The sequence below is a fragment of the Ptychodera flava genome, chromosome 1, assembly GCF_041260155.1.
Source record: "Ptychodera flava strain L36383 chromosome 1, AS_Pfla_20210202, whole genome shotgun sequence".
Lineage (NCBI taxonomy): Eukaryota > Metazoa > Hemichordata > Enteropneusta > Ptychoderidae > Ptychodera > Ptychodera flava.
In genome coordinates, this window is record NC_091928.1 from 32,478,539 (window position 1) to 32,501,236 (window position 22,698).

General features: G+C 38.9%; 1 protein-coding gene across 1 annotated transcript; it reads right to left on the bottom strand.

Moving 5' to 3' along the window:
* Positions 1–3,149: 3,149 nt before the first annotated feature.
* LOC139135398 (cytochrome P450 3A31-like) lies at positions 3,150–21,272 on the bottom strand. The gene is made up of 14 exons (XM_070702775.1): positions 21,234–21,272; positions 16,149–16,243; positions 14,982–15,137; positions 14,177–14,273; positions 13,450–13,575; positions 13,149–13,237; positions 12,181–12,335; positions 11,127–11,242; positions 8,943–9,084; positions 8,366–8,475; positions 7,639–7,727; positions 6,797–6,934; positions 5,620–5,782; positions 3,150–4,510 (listed from the first exon to the last, which is right to left on the bottom strand). Exons 2-14 carry the CDS (start codon positions 16,232–16,234, stop codon positions 4,424–4,426), a joined length of 1,554 nt encoding a protein of 517 aa, XP_070558876.1. The 5' UTR covers positions 16,235–16,243; positions 21,234–21,272; the 3' UTR covers positions 3,150–4,423.
* Positions 21,273–22,698: the final 1,426 nt, after the last annotated feature.

Genomic DNA, 22,698 nt, shown 5'->3' on the forward strand with positions numbered 1-22,698 from the left:
GATCTCACTCTCCATTTTGGCAGAAGAGGACGAGAAGGTTTGAGAAATTTGACAAGAGAGAGTTATAGAATAATTGAGCGAGATTGCGACAAGTATGTTGAATTGACAATATCTGAAAAGACAAAAAACCATCCAGATGACAGCTACGAAACTCAGGCGAAAATGTACGCAACCGGTGGCGAAAATTGCCCAGTCGCTGCATTTGAACTCTACTTATCTAAATTAAATCCGAAACAGTCCGCTTTGTTTCAAAGACCGAAGACTGACTTTCAATACACAGATAAAGTATGGTATTGTAACTCACCTCTTGGTGAAAATAAGTTAGGGTCGATGATGAAAGAAATCTCCGAAGCAGCCCACTTGAGTATGGTGTACACAAATCATTGCATTAGGGCAACAGCGTGTACATTGCTTGATTCAGCGGGAGTCGAGACGCGACACATAATGTACTTCACCGCTCACAAAAACGAAGCTAGTGTTCGTTCATACACCAATAAGTTGACACTTCCTCAGAGTAAAGGTATGTCAGATATTCTTTCCCAAAGTTTGGGCTATAGCAGACCAGGGTGTTCTAACGATGTAGACCAAAAAGTTCAAAATAACAATGTGATGACTCCTGCGACTGAGACGAAAGTTGACATCAGATGCAACGAGCAGTGTCAGCGTCCAGCGCTCGCTGTTCAAATCGGCAACACAAACTGCACAAGTGCTTATATGCCACCACTTCAGGGTTATTTCAAAGATGCACGTTTTCTGGCTCTGTTAACCTCCAAATTATCCATCAAAAATAGCATGTGTGACCTCACCGTACCAACTCTGAATGTGTTCCGACGGTTGATGCGTACAGTACAATATGAGACGAATCTATTTTTAGTTGAGCAAAAACAGCCCGACTATTGTTCTTATGTAAATTTAAGAAAAAAATTGTTACTTTTTCTTGTGATTTGAACTATTGACCCGTTTTCTGTGTCTGCAGCAGGTCATTTTATACTTTGTTTACGTTAGTGTTCGCGTTGCGATGTTCAATAAAAATAGTGAATGGACGTAATGCGTGTGTGTAATGTCAACGTAATCCAAACTCATAAAATGCTCGGTCCCGGGCGCTGAATTTCCGACGATCGATCTCAAAGACATCGTTTTCAGCATTTGGGGCTTAGGGATGGACCATTAGACCTTGGGAGGGGGGGTGGTCACAATGAAATTGTGAAAATTTTTTTTTTACTATTGTAAATTTCTGAAATTTTTTTTTTCCAATTGAGATTAGCTGTGCAAATTTTTTTTTTCAGAGTAAAGTTTCAAATTTATAATTTTTTTTTAGTTCGTCGCTGTCTGAAGATAAAGAGGGCAAAGATGTGGTGCCAAGCACCACAAGCGGCCACGCAAGCGGTCACGGGGGGGGGGGGGAGGTCAGGAGAGGGGTGTCCCCCTGCTGCTGTTGGAGCTTTTGAAAAATAGAGCTTAAAATGGTGTTATTTAGCGGCACTTGGGAGTATTTCTGCGGGGGTGGGGTGGTCAGAGGAGGGGGTTCCCCCTCCTGCCGTTGGAGCTTTTGAAAAATAGAGATTAAAATGGTGTTGTTTGGTGGCACTTGGGGAGTATTTTTTTGCGGGGGGAGGTCAGGAGGGGGTGTTCCCCCTCCTGCTGTTGGAGCTTTCGAAAAATAGAGATAAAAATGGTGTTATTTGATAGCACTTTGGGAGCTTTTTTTTCGGATTACACATCTTCCTCTGAAACATGGTCTTCTTGCTCCCCAGTAGCTTCCTTTAGTTTTGAAAATTGACTATTTTGGTTTCCTGGCTTCCCTTTCTACTGCGTGGTGAAATGCCTACATTCACCCCACCAAGCATCATGCATATCTCATGATTTACAATTGATTTTGACAAGCTGAGAAGCTAAAATAAGCTAAATAATATAGATAAATTTGCATATTTGTGTTTTTAGAGCAATTGTTGCCCTTTTTTGATCAAAACATCTATGTCTCTGTAGCAGCATGTCCAAATTGATTGGATGTGTATAGATGTGTTGAAATTTCAATATTTGTCTTTTTAGGACAATTTATGCCATTCATGGTCAAAAAATCTGTATTCTCTGAAAGGGCTTGTCCAATTTCTTTGAAATTTGCTACACAAAAACGATAATTCATGCAGATTTATTCAGTATTTGCTATCGAGAAACTTTCAAAGTTTAACCCTTTTGTATGTATTTGTGTTGGGATTTGTTGGATAGATGGTATTCTACGTAGTGTATTGTTGAATGTTAAAACATGTGTTGCTGTTGTTTTTTGAGGCTGTGAGAAAAAAGAATTGAAAATGCCTTTTTAAAAGCAAAATAATACATAATGACTTGATATGTTGTTTTATCATTATTGACGTGTTTCTACTTGTTCACCCATTCTTGCATTCATCATTGCAATAAAATGCTGTGAAAAAAATGAAACTGATGTGGCCTGCATCTGTTTACCTTGATCTTAAAAGGCAAACACAACTTTCTGTCTTGACAACCATACCATAGTTTCAATTTTTTACCTAGTGTACCTGCTTGGTTTGTACGCAGGATACAAGTAGAAAACAGGCTCTATAATTTCATAATTTTCAAGTGATCAGAATACAAAAGTCCTGAAAAGATAAGATAATCACAACTTCCAGTATAAGGGATACAGTCACTCTCAATGTATAAATTAAAATTAAAAATGTGCCGGTAGGATGTACTAAAAAATACAGAAAGTTGCTTTATGTTGGTAAAATCTAAAAAAATTCAAAATTTTAAAGACTTTTGCAGATTTTTTTTTACGCCTTTGTCTTCTTATTTATTTTTTTTTATTTTGCAAACTAGTTTGAAGATTTTTTTTTCCTAACTTTCTGCTCTGAAAATTTTTTTTTTCTGTTTTTGACCACCCCCCCTCCCAAGATCTAATGGTCCGTCCCTTAGAAACGATGAAAATACCCAAGTAAGACAACAAAGACACACAAGTTGATATAATATAATAGCAATAACCCCCTTCGCAGTCGGGTATACACTCGATTTTGGTACAATGCGCTCCATATAGCACTCGCCTATCGGCTCGTGCTATATGTCGTACATTGTACCAAAATCTCGTGGACATACCCTCCTGCGGCGGGGTTATTGCTTAAATAATTCATACTCGAGTATTGCTTTTTTAAATTCTTCTATTTTACATTGAAAGAATATGAAAGGGCGCTTGACAATAGGAGATTCGAATTCGTTCCTGCATAAACCATCCATACACTTTGAGCTAAATGTAGTTGTATGTCCAAGATTCGACACTCGTACAAGCAAGTGCATTATTATAACATTAAATTTGTAAAGTTTTACAGGTTTTGTATACTGTGCGATAATAATTGTTTAATAGGAAATGACACGGACAAATCCGTTTGATTGACCTCATATAACAAAAAAATATCAAGCTTAAAGTGGCACTCCCACTAGGCAACATTTAAAAACACATTTTTAATGCAAACGGTCGATATTCGAAGTGGCGACTGCGCGCGAATCACGAGATATCGATAAAAACATGTCCTCAAAACAGTAAAAGTTTGAATTTCGGTGGCCCACCTAAATTCAGCTTCCGAACATTGAACGTCCGGCACTGGGGCTATTGTCAACTAAGCTATGGAGTAGAAGTCTACGCTCACGTGCACGCTGCTGTACGCCAGTACCACTCGCGTCGGTGATCGGTCATGCCCAGTGGAGGAGAGCCGAGTCTCGAGTCTTGACTCGGAGAAAAAACGGAATTCCACCAGAATTCGCATAGGTGACTAGCACAGATACGTGCGGTTGATACATAGCGGCCGCTGCGTGGTATGCACGCTTACCACGCGGCGGCTGCTATGTATCGAACCACGCGTAACTATGTGGCAGACGACAAATGTAGTCATAAGAGGCGGCTAATATTTTACACGTAAAAAGTGATGTATATGTGGTATTGGTTAAAATATAATAGAACTGACTGAGAATAATGAAAACGACAAAAACTAAGGAGAAGTTTTAAAAAAACTTACCTGAAGTGAAGGCATAATGCTGTATATAAAGTCTTCGCAGTGGGAGGTAAAATTTCGTCGTTCGAACTTATTATGGACTCCCTAGAATATCGTCAATCAGCACAACAACAAACCTTCGGGGGATTTGGGTCAAAATCAGAAACGATCGTAAAACTTCGGGATGTGAAAAATACGCTCGGGAAATGATATGTTTTTATCGATATCTCGCGATCCGCGCGCAGTCGCCACGTCAAATATCGACCGTTGGCATTAAACAAATATGTTTTAAAAATGTTACCAAGTGGGAGTGCCTCTTTAATGTAACACAACCTATCTCCAAATATACAAAACATCAGTGCGAAGGGAAAGAAAAGAGAAACACACACAAACATCCCCCACACACTATCCAGTCTCATTGCACCATCTTACGCGGAGTTTTCTCTTCGAACAACTGTTAACATTACGCCATTCATAGGGGTTGTAACTACTCCAGGTCTAAGGGATAATGGTATCTGGAAAAAAACAAACAACAACATAGGTTCATAGAGATCATGTTAAGGAAGCTAGATAACTTATCGTCACTTTAAGATTTTTATTTTTTTTTCAGTTAAAGAAGTCCCAAACCCCAATAAAGTATATATTTTCTGAAAGCCCTGATATTGAGAAATCTGACCGTTCACACTACATAGCCATTATTTGCATAATAGCCACGTGACAAGTGTTTTGCTGAACCTTCCAAAAATCAGATTTCCCTCCCTTTAGCAAACACACTGCACGATTTTCGGTTGAAATTTGTGCCTCGACAAGCTTTGGTAATACCCTTTAAACTCGTGTCTGGGATTTCCTTTATTTGCTTTTGTTTTTGTTTTTTTTGTTATGCGCAACTAAATGTGTTAAAGTAAGGTGCTTTTCACGGAATTGTAATCATCGCGCCATATAGTTTGAATAAAGACTCGGAGAAAAAATCGCTGACACGGATTTGAAGGGTACTGCTAAGGCTTGTCAATGCATAAACTCAACCGGAAATCGAGCTGCATGTTCACTAAAGGGAGGAAAAACCAATTTTTGGAAAACGCTTGCCACGTGACTGTTATGTATATAATGACTGTGTATTGTGCACGGTCGGATTTCCTAATATCAGGGCTTTCAGAAAATATATACTTTATTGGGGTAAGGGACTTCTGTGACTTAGAAAAACTATAAAAATCTTAAAGTATCCATAAGGTATATAGCTACCTTAAGCAATGACAAAATAGATCAGAAGCATACAATTTTGCTTCATTTGCATACTTAAACACCGAAAAGCATCCGGCATTTTATCAATATTATATTTACAAAACGGTCATGAAAGAGAACCATCGTTATCAACGCAGAAGGGAATCGTTTGATTCCCAGTATGATTCGTCTACCGTGTTATTGTATGCCATCAATATTACTTAGTCACGATGGTTCCAATTTTCTAAGCATTCTGTATGAGTCCTGTACCAGTTTCATCAATTCGTCTTAAACCAACACTATATTAGGGATTCACGTTTGACAAGTCTAAAATGGAACATGGTTACTCACTCCTAATTCCACATATAATCGGGTATCACTTGTGAGCCCGTACACCAGAACCCACCTCGGTGTCTGCACATGTCTTAAATCTGTATTTCTGTAAAATTCTTGCCAGAGTTATTTTCATCTCCATCTGTGCAAATCGCATCCCTATGCAGCTTCGTGGACCGTGACTGAACGGGAGAAAGGTGTATGGGTCTCTTTCAGCTTTCGCCTCAGCTGTAAATCTGCAAAACAGTCGACAATGGGATCGCTTGGTGGCACTATGCTGCACAAATGTTTTCACTTTTCACCAGAACGTTAAGTACTTGTCGTTTTGATGTACTTTTAGTCTTTGAAAATTATAAACGCAACCATCAATATTATAGTACATTGAAATATGACATCAAATCAATTCCAGAAATCGTTATCATTCAAGGCAAGTAAACTACCAGGTTCAAGAAACAAACAAACAAACAAAACAACAACAACAACAACAACAACAACAACAACAACAACAACAACAACAACAACAAAATCACTGACAAAATCAACAGTCTTATCTCGAACCACTAGTTCAGTGGTGGTGAAAGTTATGTAAATGTTGACTTATCAAAGCTGCTTTCAAACATGTTTACGACTTCCTTTGTATTGACCTTCACCTAGTTATTGGACGGAAATAACCCTGATGAGCATAGCTTGGGACTAAATCAGCCAGCATATCGTGAAAGAATTATAAGCCCGGAAGGCAAAGCGAGAGTCGGCATATGATTTATAATGCATCCAGTTTTGCGATTAAACTTCAAAAATGAGAGCAAACGTCCTTTTGAGGTGAACGAAGTAAAGCCATTCTTCTTTCATTTTATTGTTTGATACCCAATTATAGTCTCAGGATGTCATACTAAAAGGATTGTTGATAATCATCATGTCCAGTTACGGCACATAGGCATAACACTAATACCGTAAAGATTAAATCTATGAATGATGTCTAGTAAAATACAATGCATCATGTTCACAATGACATGTCAGATTGTGTATTTCTCATATGCAAATTTAACAATTATTTCGATGTTCCACGATTGAAACTGTTAGGCTACAATGTAGGTTTGACTTAGAAATGACAGTCTGACACTAAAAGAGCATTCAAAAATCAGGGTTTAGTTTGTCATCTTTTCAACAGCAGGAATTCCTCAATTTGGCGTTAGACGAACAACGACCTCTCTTCGATACAATATCGTGTACATTATGTTAAGTGAATTTACCTCTCAGGTTTAAACTTTTCCGGTTCTGGCCAGTACTCAGGGTTATGATGGATGGTGTAGATTGGTACATCCACAACGACCCCTTTACGAAAATTTATTCCATTAATGGTGCAGGACTGTAGGCACTTGCGATTAAACCTGTAAGTTGAATTCAACACACACACATACATGCATAAATGCATGTCCGCATGCATGCATATACAAAGCCAGTATTCTAAGTAATTATGAAAGCCGATGAGGGACATTTTGTAAAGAAAACGAAAAAAGTATGTTCTCGTGCTCACGAGACACTTACTTGTATATATGCTTTACAAAATGTCACTTACGGGCGTGCATACTCCATGGATGAAAATTACATAAACCCATTTGCCTGCTTTACGTAAACTTTGTTCGGTCGTATTTTAATTTGTATCACTAGTCGAAAGATTATGTAACAGGCTTGTTACAAGTCTGACACAGATACAGTAACATACCTAAGTATGACTTATCGATTTAAATTGATACTCTCCCAAGAAACAAAAACGGTGGGAGGACATTTTCTAATGGAAAATGTATAATAAACTTAATGATATGTCGTGACACAATGGCACTTAGAAGACGATATTCTATATTCATACCGTAAATCCACTTTTGTTAGATAGTTGGGGACTATTTTATTAAATTGTTTAATCAAGTCTTAGTTGTGAATATAGAACGACGAGTTTTCAGCTCAAGTTTATAGTCAGATCTAGCTAGCCAGGTTAGATGTGATATCAATCCCACGGACCAGCAGAGAGACCAAAGAAGAGGTGGGCGACAGGAAGTATATAAACAGATTATATATTATTGGTTGTTAGAATTACCTTGGTGCTGGAGTGTATAAACGCATCGTCTCAGAAATCACCATTTCCATGTAAGGTAGCGTTTGAACTGCATTGAGGTCTAATTGAGTCTGAAAGTTAAGTAAATGACCTGGGCATGCACAGTTTCGCATCTTAAATAGCAGTAAACGTGAACATGACTTATAAGAGCTAACAATGCTAATCTATTCACTGCGCCCTCTCCATGAGATAATAATAAGCACAATTGTTTGAGTACCTTTTCCCTAGTTACACATTATGTTAATCTTGACGTACCAGAACATCAGGTGTATGATTCTGTTCATTCAAGCGTTTGTGCTTCTATTGCTCGGTTGTACGAAAAACCTAACGTTGCACTTGAATGTCGTCCGTATGAGATAAACACTGATGGTTGAGTTTGTGCAGATATGTTGGAGGTAAATAATTAAAAATAAATAAGTAATTTAAAATATAATGCCATCTTGTCGTTGCGAAGACATTTTTGAGGAGCAAGGCAGTTAGTTGGATAACACTGTAGTCAACGGTTATCCGTTTCAATTTGTTTACAATGGCACCTAAAGAACCCTCCTCTACACAATACTTGTTCATTTCGCCACACAGTGTATGTCAACTACACGTCACATGTGTTATTGCCTTGTAATATATAAAAGTGCACCTTAGAGATTGTCTAAACCCATTACGTAGCTGGGGCCTGGTTTTTCTACCTGGAAAAAAAGCGCAAAATTCCTACCTCTCCCTTTAGTCTTTCGTCAATTTCTTCAATCAACTTGTCCTGGACTTCTGGATGAGTTGCAAGCTCGTAAGCGCAGAAGGTAAGCGTAACACCGGTTGTTTCATAACCTTGGAAACGATGCATATAGAATTTTGTAATCATTCTACGGAGAACTGCCATACCGATTGCGATTTTATTTTACTTTTTTAGTATGACACAGCGGGGCTACATATAAATGTTGATATCAACATATAAAGCACGCAAGGTGAATTAAGGCTGTTGAATTTTGTAAGTTGCTGAATATACATGATTTACACGTTCATGGAGTAACCCTTTTCATTATAATGAAAAGAGGAGCTTCAAAATCAAATAAGTCACAAAAGAAGGCAATGATGAACATCACAGAATAACGATCATAACAGCCATAAACATGTACGCCCCAGATTGGTTACCATTTAATGGCATTTAAGTCGCGGATATATTTAGATTTACTCAATAAATTTGTTGGAATTCGCGTCGTGCATAACTTTTGCCAAGATACTGCTTAAACGTAATTGAAGAAAGCAATACATGCACGCTTACTAAACGTCTGTACCTGCTAACAGAAAAACCAGAATCTGGGCCATGATTTCAACTTCTGTTAATTTGGTTTTGGAGTCAGTTATGTGAGATTTCTCCCCCTTTTCATCGCCGTTTTCCGCTGCCTTAAGCAACATTTGCAGAAAATCCTGTCGTTCCTGTCAAAGCAAGGAAAAAAAGTTAAAAATTACTTAATATGCATTGCATTAATGATATCATAAAAAGGGGGAACAAAGTATGCAAACAGTATGGTTTAGTGTATCGCGTAAATTTCGAGGAAATATTTAATTTTTTATGCAACATGCTCTGATTAAAGGTGGATTGCATCAAAGTAATTAGTTTCTTGTACAGATCGCCTGACAGAACGTCATATATATATATATATATATATATATATATATATATATATATATATATATATATATATATATATATATATATATATATTTATACTTTTGCTTGAGGGAGTATCACCTTCGCTTACTACTTCTCTTTAGTATAATATTCAGTGATTCCTTCTTTTCCCAACCAGTTAAGCATGCTACAAGCCGGTTAAAGAAAATAATCTTCAACTTCAACGATAAGTATTTTCTACATTATATACATTTAATGAAACAGTAAACTTGATTCAAAATGTAGCGAATGCGTTTCATCCAATTCATTTAATCCGAAATAAATAGTATGAATGTCAATAAACCAATTAGGGATCAAGCTTAGATTGGCGTTTTCATTCCAGCATCGTTTCAGTGTGTTAGATTAAAACCTAATTGTAGGTCCCCTTTGAGCAGATCTCAAGTTTTCAAAATTGACAACAGATCCCGACGTTTTCGCAGCAGTTTGCAACCGGATGCTTTTTGAGTTCGAAGATCGAAGGTTCGCCAGTGGCACCCCTTTTCCGGGCTTTACGGAAGAACGAACATGATCAATTAGCGATGCAGTGGAACGATCAGTGCAATGGCGTGCATTGTGTTTCTTGTGCATTGTCTAAAATCATATGTCGACATATGTTGATGTCGACAAACATCTTCGAAGTGCGTGCTCTTGAACACGGAAAATATTTTTAAACATCGTAATCTGAAACATGCGCCTTTAAACCACCTTTAAATTATCTTTTCTCAATTATACGTACGATCAGCCCATGTGTTGAAGGTCCAATTGAGAAGGTAGGCATCAAAATAGGATGTCCATCGAATTGGAATCAAAGAGATACGTTTGTAACATCTATTAAAGAGGCACTCCCACTTGGTAACATTTTTAAAGCATATTTTTTTAATGCCAACGGTCGATATTTGACGTGGCGACTGCGCGCGGATCGCGAGATATCGATAAAAACATGTCTTCAAAAAAGTAAAAGTTTGAATTCCGGTGGCCCACCTAAATTCAGCTTCCGAACATCGAACATTCGGCACTGGGGCCATTGTCAACTAAGCTATGGAGTACGAGTCTACGCTGACGCTGCTGTACGCCACAGTACCACTGGCGTAGGTGATCGGTCATGCCGCATGGGAGAAAGCTGAGTCTTACTGACTTGGCGTAAAAACGAAAAACAATTTTTGCTGATTCCACCAGAATTCGCATAGGTGACTAGCACAGTTACGTGCGGTTGATACATAGCGGCCGCCGAGTGGTATGCATAGACGCATACCACGCGCGTGGCGTACTGTATGGCAGACGACAAAATGTAGTCATCAGAGGCGGCTAATATTTGACACGTAAAAACTGATGTTTTATGTGGTATTGGTTAAAAATATAATACAACTGATTTAGAATAATGAAAACGACAAAAACTAAGGAGAAGTTTTAAAAACTTACCTGAGGTAAAGGCATAATGCTGTATACAAAGTCTTTGCAGTGGGAAGTAAATTAATGGCGTCGTTCGAACTTATTGTGGACTCCCTAGAATATCGTCAATCAGCACAACAACAACCTTCGGGGGATTTCGGTTCAAACTCAGAAACGATCGTAAACCTTCGGGATGTGAAAATCACGCTCGGAAAATGACATGTTTTCATCGATATCTCACGATCTGCACGCAGTCGCCACGTCAAATATCGACCGTTGGCATTAAAAAAATATGTTTTGAAAATGTTACCAAGTGGGAGTGCCTCTTTAAGACAGTCCTTTCAAAACCAGCCGAGTTAAACTAAAACGTAAAGGTTTGTTCGGTACAATAACGTGCCGCTGCAAATCGCAAACTTACTGTTCCGGGGTCCTTCCTTAGAGCTAGTGTGTCTTCGAGTACTCGATAGAAAAACCGAAATGGTTTAGTATTTGTCACCCAGTTTCTCATCAAAACAACTACACTCGGGCATACAGCTGCATTGAAGACGAAAACAGGGTAAGCAAAAGTGAAAAGAAAGTATTCTTCATAAAACCATTGACTCATGGTGCTATTATACATACTATCATACTATTACATGGAAATTTGAAAGTGGCTTTCCCAGATAGCATAAACTGCTATGAGTTTAGTAGTAAGCTTACATCAAATAAAAACAAATTGGCTCAAATGTCCCTTACTTGAGCAACAGGCAACAAACGTTTAGTTTCGAATCGTTGTTAGTACTTCTAAGCTTGCCTAGTATTATTTAATTTCAGATTATGAATTTTTAATTTCGATATTGCAAAAAAATTGGACTGTAAATGTCACAATGCAATACATTTACCTGTGGCGACAATGTTTTCCACTATTTCTATTTACTCCTATCAAAAATTCATGACATAGGTTATTAGTGTTTCTGTAAGCTTAAACATACTTTTAGACGAGTTTACTTATAGTTGGCGAGTGAAATCCGATCACACTGCAAGCGACATTGTCAATCAGTTAACATTCGACACGTGCACTCGACATATACGTTCTGGCGCGAGAATGCTAAATATAATCAGCCATGGCACTATTGTAATGTCATATCTCAGAAAGTATATAAAGAGTTATTCATTCAATACCTTTGGCAAATAAACAAGCAATGCACACTGCATAACGAAAGGAGTTAGATAAATACGTGCAGCAGCAGCAATGGTAGTATGCTGTTCGTATAACAATTAATTAAATGCCTCAAGCACTTTTTCCACAAGTAAGGTAAAGTCGTGGTAGGAATGATTCTTGACAATTTCACAAAGATCACCTAAGACATGTCAAATGATACTTAAGCTTTCTCCTCAATCTGTAGTAACATAACTGAACTTTCTATGTATAAAATCTATAAGCTATATAATGGTATATTTCCAGTCACGGTGACGTCATTTTAATAACGTACCGAGGAAGACGAATGCGGCTTTATTCTTGTTCATTGACTTCAACATCAGCCGTCTGGCGTTGTCTCCAAATTGGCTACCGAGCTGACCTTGGCAGTCTGTCTCAATGCCAAATGCGCACGTCGCTATAACATCAAGAGTGTAGTTACCAAAGACCCTACAGCAAAAAATAGATAAATGTTCAAGTATGTAGGTAAGAGTAGTTTATGCTCTGTACGGTCTAGAGTAGAGATCTGTACATACATTTTTGAATATAAATGTTTTAGCTGATTCGTGGGCTATAGCTATGTACTCTGTCCCGCATCCTTAGTTATCTTTAAGCTTCTTCTTCTTCTTCTTCCTCTTTCTTCTTCTTCTTCTTCTTCTTGTCGTTGTTATTCTAATTGCTACTGTTGTTATTGCATAGCTTAGTGTGTTGTTCATGTATGATATTCTTTACACAGTTAAGAAAGATTGAATATTCAGCATTTGATCCCTCCTTTAGTTCATTGAATTTGTGATAGCTTTGTAATGTCAGTTTGTGAGAAATGATTACAATAATTTCGTTTCCCGTTGAAAAAAAGCCGATATTTTATAGTTTTGAATGTAAAAACTGGTGTAATCATATACAATCTACTACATTTGATTTGAAGGTAGTATGCGCCTCGAAAGTGAAAGACTTGGCTTTTGCTCAAACTTACCTAAATGGAATTTCCACCCATTCTGTCACCAAATCAAGCATTAAAATCAGGGATCACCGCGCAAAGTTTCCTTCTAGGGAAACAAGTTACATAACATTGACCCGATATTTGAAAGTCAAACTGGATACAAACGCTCTGTAAACTACATTTGGGACAATTTTTCTTATCCAAAAAGCTGTAAAACAAATCCTGCAAGCGGTAGACCAGAAAGTTATTGAAACTTTTCGAGTCTAAAAATCTGTCCACGAGGCACATTCAACCTTACAAATAGAAGATGGAGGAAAGCGCACCTGAACACTTCAATGGGTTCACCTTTGACAGTGTAACCTTCCAATACACCCATCAATCTTCCAGTGATATCATTGACAAGATTTGACATCTAAAATGACAGAGAAGATATAGGAGAAATGTTTAAGAGATGCCTACTAAATGTAAGTATAGCCTGCACTATAGAAGCGTCGGTGTGTGTACACAAACACATATAGAAGCATAAAAATGTTGGGATATCCATGTATTTCACCAAAACGATGTAAGTAAAGCTGTTCTCATTATTCACTGCTACAGATATCTTCGAAAATTTAAGATACTTGCCTCCTTGATTTTTCCAGAACTGAATGCTGGTGAAACAATTGTCCGCACATCTTTCCATCGTTTTCCATTTAAGCGTAATAGGGTACTTGTCGTGACGCTGGGTCGCTTTGGACTACCCATCGGGTGCTAGGAAAGAAGGAAATAACAAACTTCGATGCAAAGCCCCTCCATGATAAAATTAGTCCGTCAAAATGAAGTTTATTCAACAGCATGGATTTATGAGCATTGATTATTTAGATTATTGTCGGAGTATATAATACAAATTCCTCATCCTCGGCATTATTGTCCTACAGTACAGACATGCATTGAGCACAATAACCTGCCTGCTATGGCAGTACACACTTCTTGTCTATTATATAACTTAATATAAACATAGATACATAGATACATACACAGATATATACGAAGTACGTAGATACATACATAGATGCATACACAGATACATCGATGCATACATAGATACATATATAGATAAATACATACATAAATCTTGCATACATACATACATCTTGCATACGTGCACGCACGCACGCACGCACGCACGCACGCACGCACGCACGCACGCACGCACGCACGCACGCACACACACACACACACACATACATACATACATACATACATACATACATACATACATACATACATACATACATACATACATACATACATACATACATACATACATACATACATACCCAACACTAATTTTCATTTAAGCAAAACTTACATTTCTGTCCTGAAATTTGCTGAATTCTCTTACAAGTATTTCTTTCAGCAGCTTCGGATCAGTGATAGTGATCGTTGGGGTTCTACCTTCATACCAGCTGTTAATACGTATATCAAAACAACATAAAGAAAAGCCTTGTTCCCTGGAGTTGATCGTAATTTTATTCCTTACTCAGGTTAAATAATTGAGAAAATTGTGAGGAAAGCCACCCAATAAACCTCTAAAGAAATGTTAGATACATAATTACTCGGTTTTTTGTGTCCGCCCCGGGGACAGATATTCGGACTCTAAACCTTTTATAATTCTTTTCTGATATACCACTTGTGGGGTTCATTTTAAAGTTCTTTGTGTGAGAAAACTTTTTACTGGCTTAGTTTTACGAAATTCGAAAATGTTATTTTTCTCAATAAAGTTAACACAGGGATGGTTGCCATTTTGAATTTTAAATATCCGTAAATCTTTAATTATTTGTTTCTCTAGTACCAAAATTTACACAGTGACCCCCGATTTTTATTCTTAATTTTGAAAGAGAATGGTTGAAAGATTCCTTAAGGAAAGTTTAAGCAAAAGTTTAAGTCTTTCACTTTCGAGGCACATACTATCTTAAATCGAAACTCTAATTCTACCTATCATTTGTACCATTTCAAATAAGAAGGATTCACCTTTCGGTTGGGGTTTTACATTTTCTATTGCTATAGGGAACATAACAAACTGACAAAGTCGTTTTTAATAAAATAGAAGAGAGTGTTCGTCTTACATTATATTTCTTAAATGTAATAAAAAATAATTTGAACTTCGACCCTACCAAAATACTTTTCCATACTTTTGTGTCATCTTTAGCACATTTTCGTGATAGTTGCGTCCACCACCATAGAGTAGGAAAAAACTTCCAACAAGGGGCCATGGTCTTGGACCCGGTAAATTGCAGTCATTTAGAAATGTATAGGGACGAATGGACCACCTAGAAAAATTGAAACAAAAAGTAACACTGATCAATTATCAATTAATCGATCAGAAGACTATAATGAAGACATATTCACTTTGAGAACATGGATGAAGTCACAAGGGTTTTCCAACTTGACTCAGTGCCCCTCATGCTCTTCGATACTCCTGAAGAAAAGTTTGTCTATTTTTATAAGCTTATCAAGAACATTTTGCCAAATCTTCTTTACGTACAAAAGAATTGGATCTGTTTATGAACTTCTCATGTCAATTAAAAATTGGGAGAGCCCAGATATGATTAATTTGGATTTATGAAATCTTTACAGTGTGTTCTTTAGCCTTTCAAGAGCTTCAAATACCTGGTGTTCCATTGAGATGCAGTGTGCTTCAATTACGCTGTGCTCAGATTTAATGAGAATAGAATAACATTTGACCCAGCAATCTTTAAAGCTACTTGATAGTTTCAGAATATCTTTTGGCTTAACAGATGTTTACTTAGCAAAACTTAATTAAAATTTTGCAAATGTCATCAACATATACATACATTTCATTACAATCTAAGAGCTATCTTACATACATTTTGGAGAAGTTGTTGAAAACATGGAAATATAGGGCATACAAATGTCCAAGATCTTTCCAAATCTCCTTATTCACCTTCACACCGAATGTGAAGTAACAATTGTAGCGTTTATTCCTCCCATATGGCGTCTGTATAAACGTTAATGAAAACTATTCTTATAGGCTACAAGTCTGTCTGTCTGTCCGTCTGTCTGTCTGTCTGTCTGTCTGTCTGTCTGTCTGTCTGTCTGTATGTATGTATGTATGTATGTATGTATGTATCTATGTATGTATCTATGTATGTGAATGTTTGTTTGTGTGCATGCGTGCATGTATGCAGACATGCACGCACGCATACTTGCAAGCAAGCACACATATAGACACATACACACACACACATACACAGATGTGCAAGCCCATACGCGCGCCCTATTACAACATACATGAAAAAAGGATTTGAAAGAGTACTCACCAAATTATGAATACAGCTAAAATCGTAAGTACCCAATCCAAGGGTAAATATGACGATACGTTGATTGAAGACATCAAGCCCACCATTGTCCAATGCTATTGGTAAATTGAATCTTGAAATATAAATGCCTCAAAATATTCAATGTTGGCCTCCTGCACCAGTATTTAAGATTTCTATGTACGCTCCTGCAATCTATTTATATCTTGATTAGCTGTTGAATTAAATCGTTCACGAGTTTTCTAAACATTCAAGAAGTTTGCTTCAATGGAAAGCTCCAGGATGGTCATGTGTTCAAATACTTATACTTCTATAACTTATCCTTTCACCACCATGGTTTGTTCCAAAGCCATTGTTATCAATGGTAAGTGTGGACCCATAAACAGGGAATTGGAATGAAAAGGTTAAAAGCCGTCATCTCTTTTGTTTGCAATTTTTAGCGTTTTTGTTCTGTCACACTGTAGCATGCAGTATCTCCCGCTACAGAGAAAACGCGCTTCATGGACAAATATTGGGACTGTCAAACGTTTGTAATCTTTTTCTTGGTCTACTACTTGTGTGGGCTTATTTTGAAGTCCAGAGAGTAACTTAAGTTTTCCCTGTCTTACTTTTGTGAAAATCGGAAATTCTTAGTAGCATTAATACGGCGATGGCGGTTATTTTGAATTTAAAAACAGTGTTACATTTTACACGATGATCCACCTCTTTTTATTCGTCATTTCGGACGACAGTGGTCGCGTCGAGGAAAGTTTGAACAATGGGTGAATCTTTCGATATCGAGGTGCATACAACTTTTGATACTTAGAATTCATCCAGTCGATAAAAATTGTATAAGGCAACTGGCCAGATGTTATTGCCAATCATTAAATGAAAATTTAGAATTAATGTACCTCCCCATAGCTTAATACACCTCGCTAGAGATAATGATCACATTGAGACGCGGACTGTAGCAGATGCCTTTTGTAATTTTTTTACTTAAAATTTGCTGTTTGTCTTCATAAGTTATTAATGCTAGATCTCTTATTAAGGGTTACTCATTTCGAATGGTGGAACCACGCATCAAAGTATACATGCACGTACGTATGCTTTGGCCAGACATTATTTATTGTTTTAATTTTTAAAAGAGGTCAAGACGCTAAGTTGACTGTGTCTATCATCAGACCCTCCACAAGGTATAGCATAGACGTCAATGTCAAATATTTTTATTCTACGAAACCCCCCTCCCCGCCTCCCCAAAATCCTTTGCCTGGAGATCGATGTTAAAATATGAAGCATAAACAATGAATCATTGCCGTCGACTAAAGAAAGCAGTGCTTCTGAAAGGTCAAGGCGTCATTTCAGCTTTCGACGAGACTACGGTACCACTATTCTATGCTTGGTGACCTATTTACAAAGCTGAACTTTAAAACGCAAAAGCTTCCTAAAAGCTCCGGGTCCCCGAAGTTGTCGCAAGACGCGTATTACTGACAATGTAACCTTGCTAAGTGTTGGTTTTCAGTGAATCTGTAGTGTGATGTCGATATGCGTATTGAATAGGTTATTCACAGTGTTTCTGTCTTAGGAGGGTGACTATAAAGTTACTGTCACAGATTACACTATGCCCTAGTGCAGTTTGTAGATCTTAACACTACTTAGATTTCATGCATCACATATCACAATGTTAGTAAAAACAGCCACCCAATTTTGTAATCAATATTTTTCTTAAAGCGCAGTGGTCGTCGCGCTGCGCGTGCGTGATTTTTTTGTTGATAAACATAAATTTTTGTAAACATAAGTCTTCTCAACTTCAATAGGAGTGAGATGGGAGCAGTCCCCCACTTTGTTAAGGCCTTTGTAAGACTCAACATCATGCAATAGTAAAATATTAAGATCGGAAACGAACTTCAGTGGTGTATTTCTATCTATAAACTCGTGTAGAGCTACGAACATTGGGTCACTACACTCAGCACGTATGTCGCTGAGTTTACTGCACGCAGACACAGTGAACAAAAAGCGTTGATCGCGCGCGATCACGCTGGTTTACACAATGCTATGTACAGTAAAGTGAAAATACATAACTAAAATGATCAACATTGCCTATATATGTAGACCAGCAACAAGCACAATGCCTAACACAAAAGTTACACTCAAGACCATGATCGGCAAGCCAGAGCAGGACACGGGAGATGTTGTTGGGAGACGGTCACCGCGTTGACGTATACACGGATATAGAGAATCCGGTCCCACAACGTACCGGCCCGCGACGACTTGGCCCACAACCAACTGTTACTTCTCCTAGTATTACGTGGTAAGAAATACTAAAATGACAGGAAACATTAGACAAAACGAGCGGTTTTCGCGGCATTTGGCAGGAAATTGCACGGCTACACCGTGCATAGACGTATCGAGAGATCCTGTGCCCTGGTCCTGTGCACGGTCAGGGCAGTGATCCAACCGCTAGCTGTTGTAGGCCTAGCGTAGCTGTGGGTCCATAGCTGTGGTGTTTTCGGACGGGATTCCTGCCTTTTACGGGCTGGTTTTGACTTTTTACGATTTTACCCCGCCACCACAGCTATGGGAAAATGCGTAGAAAAGCGTCCATGTTACGCCCGACAGCACCCTTGTCGCAACTTTGTTCGGCGATATTTCGAAAAGTTTCCATCCAAATTACAATTGCCAACACTCATCGACAACTTGGTTATTAGGGACTCGCCACGACCAGAAATCCGCTTAAAATTCACTGAAATATCGCCGTTTGTTCTAGCTTCAACCGACATGACTACGCGGAGACCGCCATTTCGCTGGCGTAAAACTGTTGTTACTCTCTGCAGAACGTCACTACAGTGACGTAGCGGTGACCTCTCAACTTATAGAAAACAAACTGAGTATTTCATCGTGTGATATCGATGACCATCGTTTGTCCTATGGACATTGCCAGTCTCACATACTGAAATCAAACTTTAACTTGGGAAAAAAATAGTTCAGTCCTGGGATCTGTGATTGTTTATGCGGCGCGGATGCCGGCTGTAATCTCTCAGTTTGTTTTCTATAATTTGAGAGGTCACCGCTACGTCACTGTAGTTACGTTCTGCAGAGAGTAACAACAGTTTTACGCCAGCGAAATGGCGGTCTCCGCGTAGTCATGTCGGTTGAAGCTAGAACAAACGGCGATATTTCAGTGAATTTTAAGCGGATTTCTGGTCGTGGCGAGTCCCTAATAACCAAGTTGTCGATGAGTGTTGGCAATTTGTAATTTGGATGGAAACTTTTCGAAATATCGCCGAACAAAGTTGCGACAAGGGTGCTGTCGGGCGTAACATGGACGCTTTTCTACGCATTTTCCCATAGCTGTGGTGGCGGGGTTAAAATCGTAAAAAGTCAAAACCAGCCCGTAAAAGGCAGGAATCCCGTCCGAAAACACCACAGCTATGGACCCACAGCTAGGCCTAGCGGTGCTGGGCAAACTTCGTTGTTGTACCTCCTGATTGCCGGGTAGGTCTGAATCCTCTTTCAAGTGAGATAACCCCCACATAACAAGAAGACCTATGAAAGGTCCTTCGCTTGACTTGATACCTGTACTCGGAATTCTCGTTTGCACCCCAAACGGGGTAAACATTGTAGTTGAGTTGGATTCTCCACAGCCGAGTGTAGCGCGCCATATACCCGGTTTGACACGGACGTTCATACAGACCACGGAACGGAACAGATGCAGAGATGCTTCTTGCTGCAGCGGGCATTGCTCTGCGAGCTGTAGATTTCTGTAGTTTGGGTTGTTGTCTTTGTACTCCTGTCGGGCCTCTTGAAATGAAAGCTCTCGTCCTTGCTAGCGATGTCGAAAACTAGAGCTCGGTCGTTGATAGTCTGTTGGCGTATACATGCGTACATGCGTACGTCTAGCTCTATGGCTCGAGCGATAACAGTAGCCGAGCCCATTCAACTGATTCAAGAAAATCATGAGCAAATGTGATCTCAATCCAGCGTGCAATTATTGTTCAATATTCAGCAGATATTCAACTAAGATTAATTGACCTTTTATTGCGTGTTACATTTGGTTAATTGGTACGCTTGTGACAGCTCGGCCGCCATTTTAACAAGCGGCAATATCGCAAACATTACAATCAAGCCGTAACATGTGCGGCGTTCTTGGATTTGTTTACAACAGAGGGGGACCCCCTCAGGAGGATGCGCAGCGCGACGACCACTGCGCTTTAAATATTACGTCATGAATATTCAGCAGATGTAGGGATGTTTCGCCAAGCTGGCAATTTGCTTTTTTCTGACAAAGCACCCGCCATAGGCTGTCTAAGATGCACTCGATTAGAATTGAACATGATCCCACAAACACGTCGTATAACCAAGCGTTTTCCCTAACTTTATGTGTTCTACATGCGCGTACCTACCCAGCTGTTACTAATAAGTTTGCTTACGTTCATAAAAATTACACTTACATGTGTTGAGAGCTCCAGATGTTGTTCATGATAATGGTTGTTGTCGTTATCGACTGAAGACACTTGCGCTGGGACAGCTATATGTCAGGCAAAGTTCACGACGGAGTGTGCAGATCTGACGACGTCTCAACAATGGTGACTTGCAGGAGTCAGCGCGACCTGTGTTCTGTCTCTGGTATTTAATTGTTACGTCATCAGTTCGCGGCCGTAGAATTTGCAGAGGGCCGGCTCTAGGTTGAAAGGGAGCATATTGACTTTGTTAACCTGAATAGACTCTATGTATCTCGAAGGAGCTGAACACACATGTACTTGTGCATAATAGCGTTTTGAAAGACTCCCTAAAATCAACTGTCACCCCCTCCCTCCTCACCGATCTTATCATTTTTTTCAGGTTGAGTGAACAATGTCTTTTGATTACAGCGAACCATGTAACTAACCCGACCATTGAACTTTCGTATTTGATGTGCTGCCTCCAAGGCATGTATCGAAAGTGAATTGATTCAAACGGTAGAGACTAAAGCGAAGTCTCTTATGTCGCACTTAAATGCCTATCAAATACGACGAGTACACCATCTCATGACAAAGAAAATACACCTATTCAAAACCCGAAAAGTTCCTTTTGTTGAGAGCCCATGGCCAGACGGTATAGACTTAAACTTACCAGAGTCAGTAGAGAATGTGCTTCGGTCACCGACTGGCACGCAATTACTGTTCATATGCAAATAACTTATTACGTAGGTCGCGCTGGCAACTACCACTATGAATATCATAGCACTTGTTTGATTGTTATGGTATTTCCATTCGTTAGCATGAAAGCAACGTGACCGAGTACATCTGCCGTGAATGCAAACTGTTTTGTTGTGCTTGAAACATTGGACGGTTCACACTGCTGAAAAGGGCATCGTTAAGGTCACTCTGAGGTCAACTGAGTCGACGATATTAGTGCACGATTGGTGGTGCCTTGCAAAGTTCACTACCCACTCATCCACACAGAAACATGCACAGCAGTCGTCTGTCTGTCTGTCTGTCTATCTATCTGTCTGTCTGTCTGTCTGTCTGTCCGTCTGACAGGAGTTTCACCTCGCTACCCCCCAAAAAACTTGCTACCAAACTTTCTCCAAACTGTTGAAATTTGAAGCTTGGTAAAAAGTCTGCATAAGAATACTATTTCCCTTGAGTTGAAATGACGCCGTTTAGGCATAAGTGATTTAATCATATTTCGCAAACTAGTATGATAGTTTCTACTCTCGATGTTTTTACGATTCAAGAGAACATCAGAGTTTAGTAATGTCTTTATATTGAGTTTCAATAACTCAAGTATCAGATTTAGTCATTCTAGATTAATGCGGGTATTTATCTGTTTCTTTGTGCATCAAAACGTTGAAATTTTCCTTTGTCGTGTTCTCAGAAGTGAAATTAATATCAGACAATGAGACAGACGCCATGCGATCGCTCAGTATCAAATTTGCGCATTATTCCCGCGCTGCAATTCTACACCATTTGGCGTCTGAAAATGCGAAACCCTATTACTTCAAAGAAGCACATCTCTAGAGCAATTTAATGTGTTGCAAATTTGTGATAGTATTATTCTTCAGAGCAAGAACAGCTGAGGGAAAAGAAAGAAAGAAATTCTATTGAAATGTTCTTTTATTTGCAATTGAATGCGCTATCTTCGTTACGACTTTTTTACGGTCTAATAGTTTCTGAGAATGGCGAATCGTGCAGAACCCTGAAGGCAAGTGCGCAATTTTTATGTAAGCCACAATCACGACTCGCAATAATTGAAACTGTTGAGCTCTAAAACTTATCAAGTGAAATGCACAGAAATGCCTGCCCTCGATTACAAAATGTAAAACTCTGAAGAGAGTTACCGCATAAAGCAGTAATTGGAAGACATGCCGGCAAGTAAGCGTGTTACTCTCTCACTTTTTCTCATGATCCGTTCTTGCCAACATGGGTAAAGAGTTTAGTTACTATTCTGTGAGATTCTTTTCTATATTATATGATACTAGCGTACCCGAGAGGCAAAGGTTGTGGTGCACGGAGACCATATTACATCGCCTTTCTACTGACCACTTCTGCCAGCGCCGAGAGAGAGAGAGAGAGAGAGAGAGAGAGAGAGAGAG

Bases quoted from the DNA above. Each gene is read 5' to 3' on its own strand.
- LOC139135398 (XM_070702775.1), bottom strand. From the start codon at position 16,234: ATGGTGGGCTTGATGTCTTCAATCAACGTATCGTCATATTTACCCTTG. The intron at 11,243-12,180 runs GTACGTTATTAA...TCTTCAATGCAG, and splicing joins AGCCGCATTCGTCTTCCTCG to CTGTATGCCCGAGTGTAGTT. The intron at 5,783-6,796 runs GTAAATTCACTT...ACTGTTTTGCAG, and splicing joins GAAAAGTTTAAACCTGAGAG to ATTTACAGCTGAGGCGAAAG.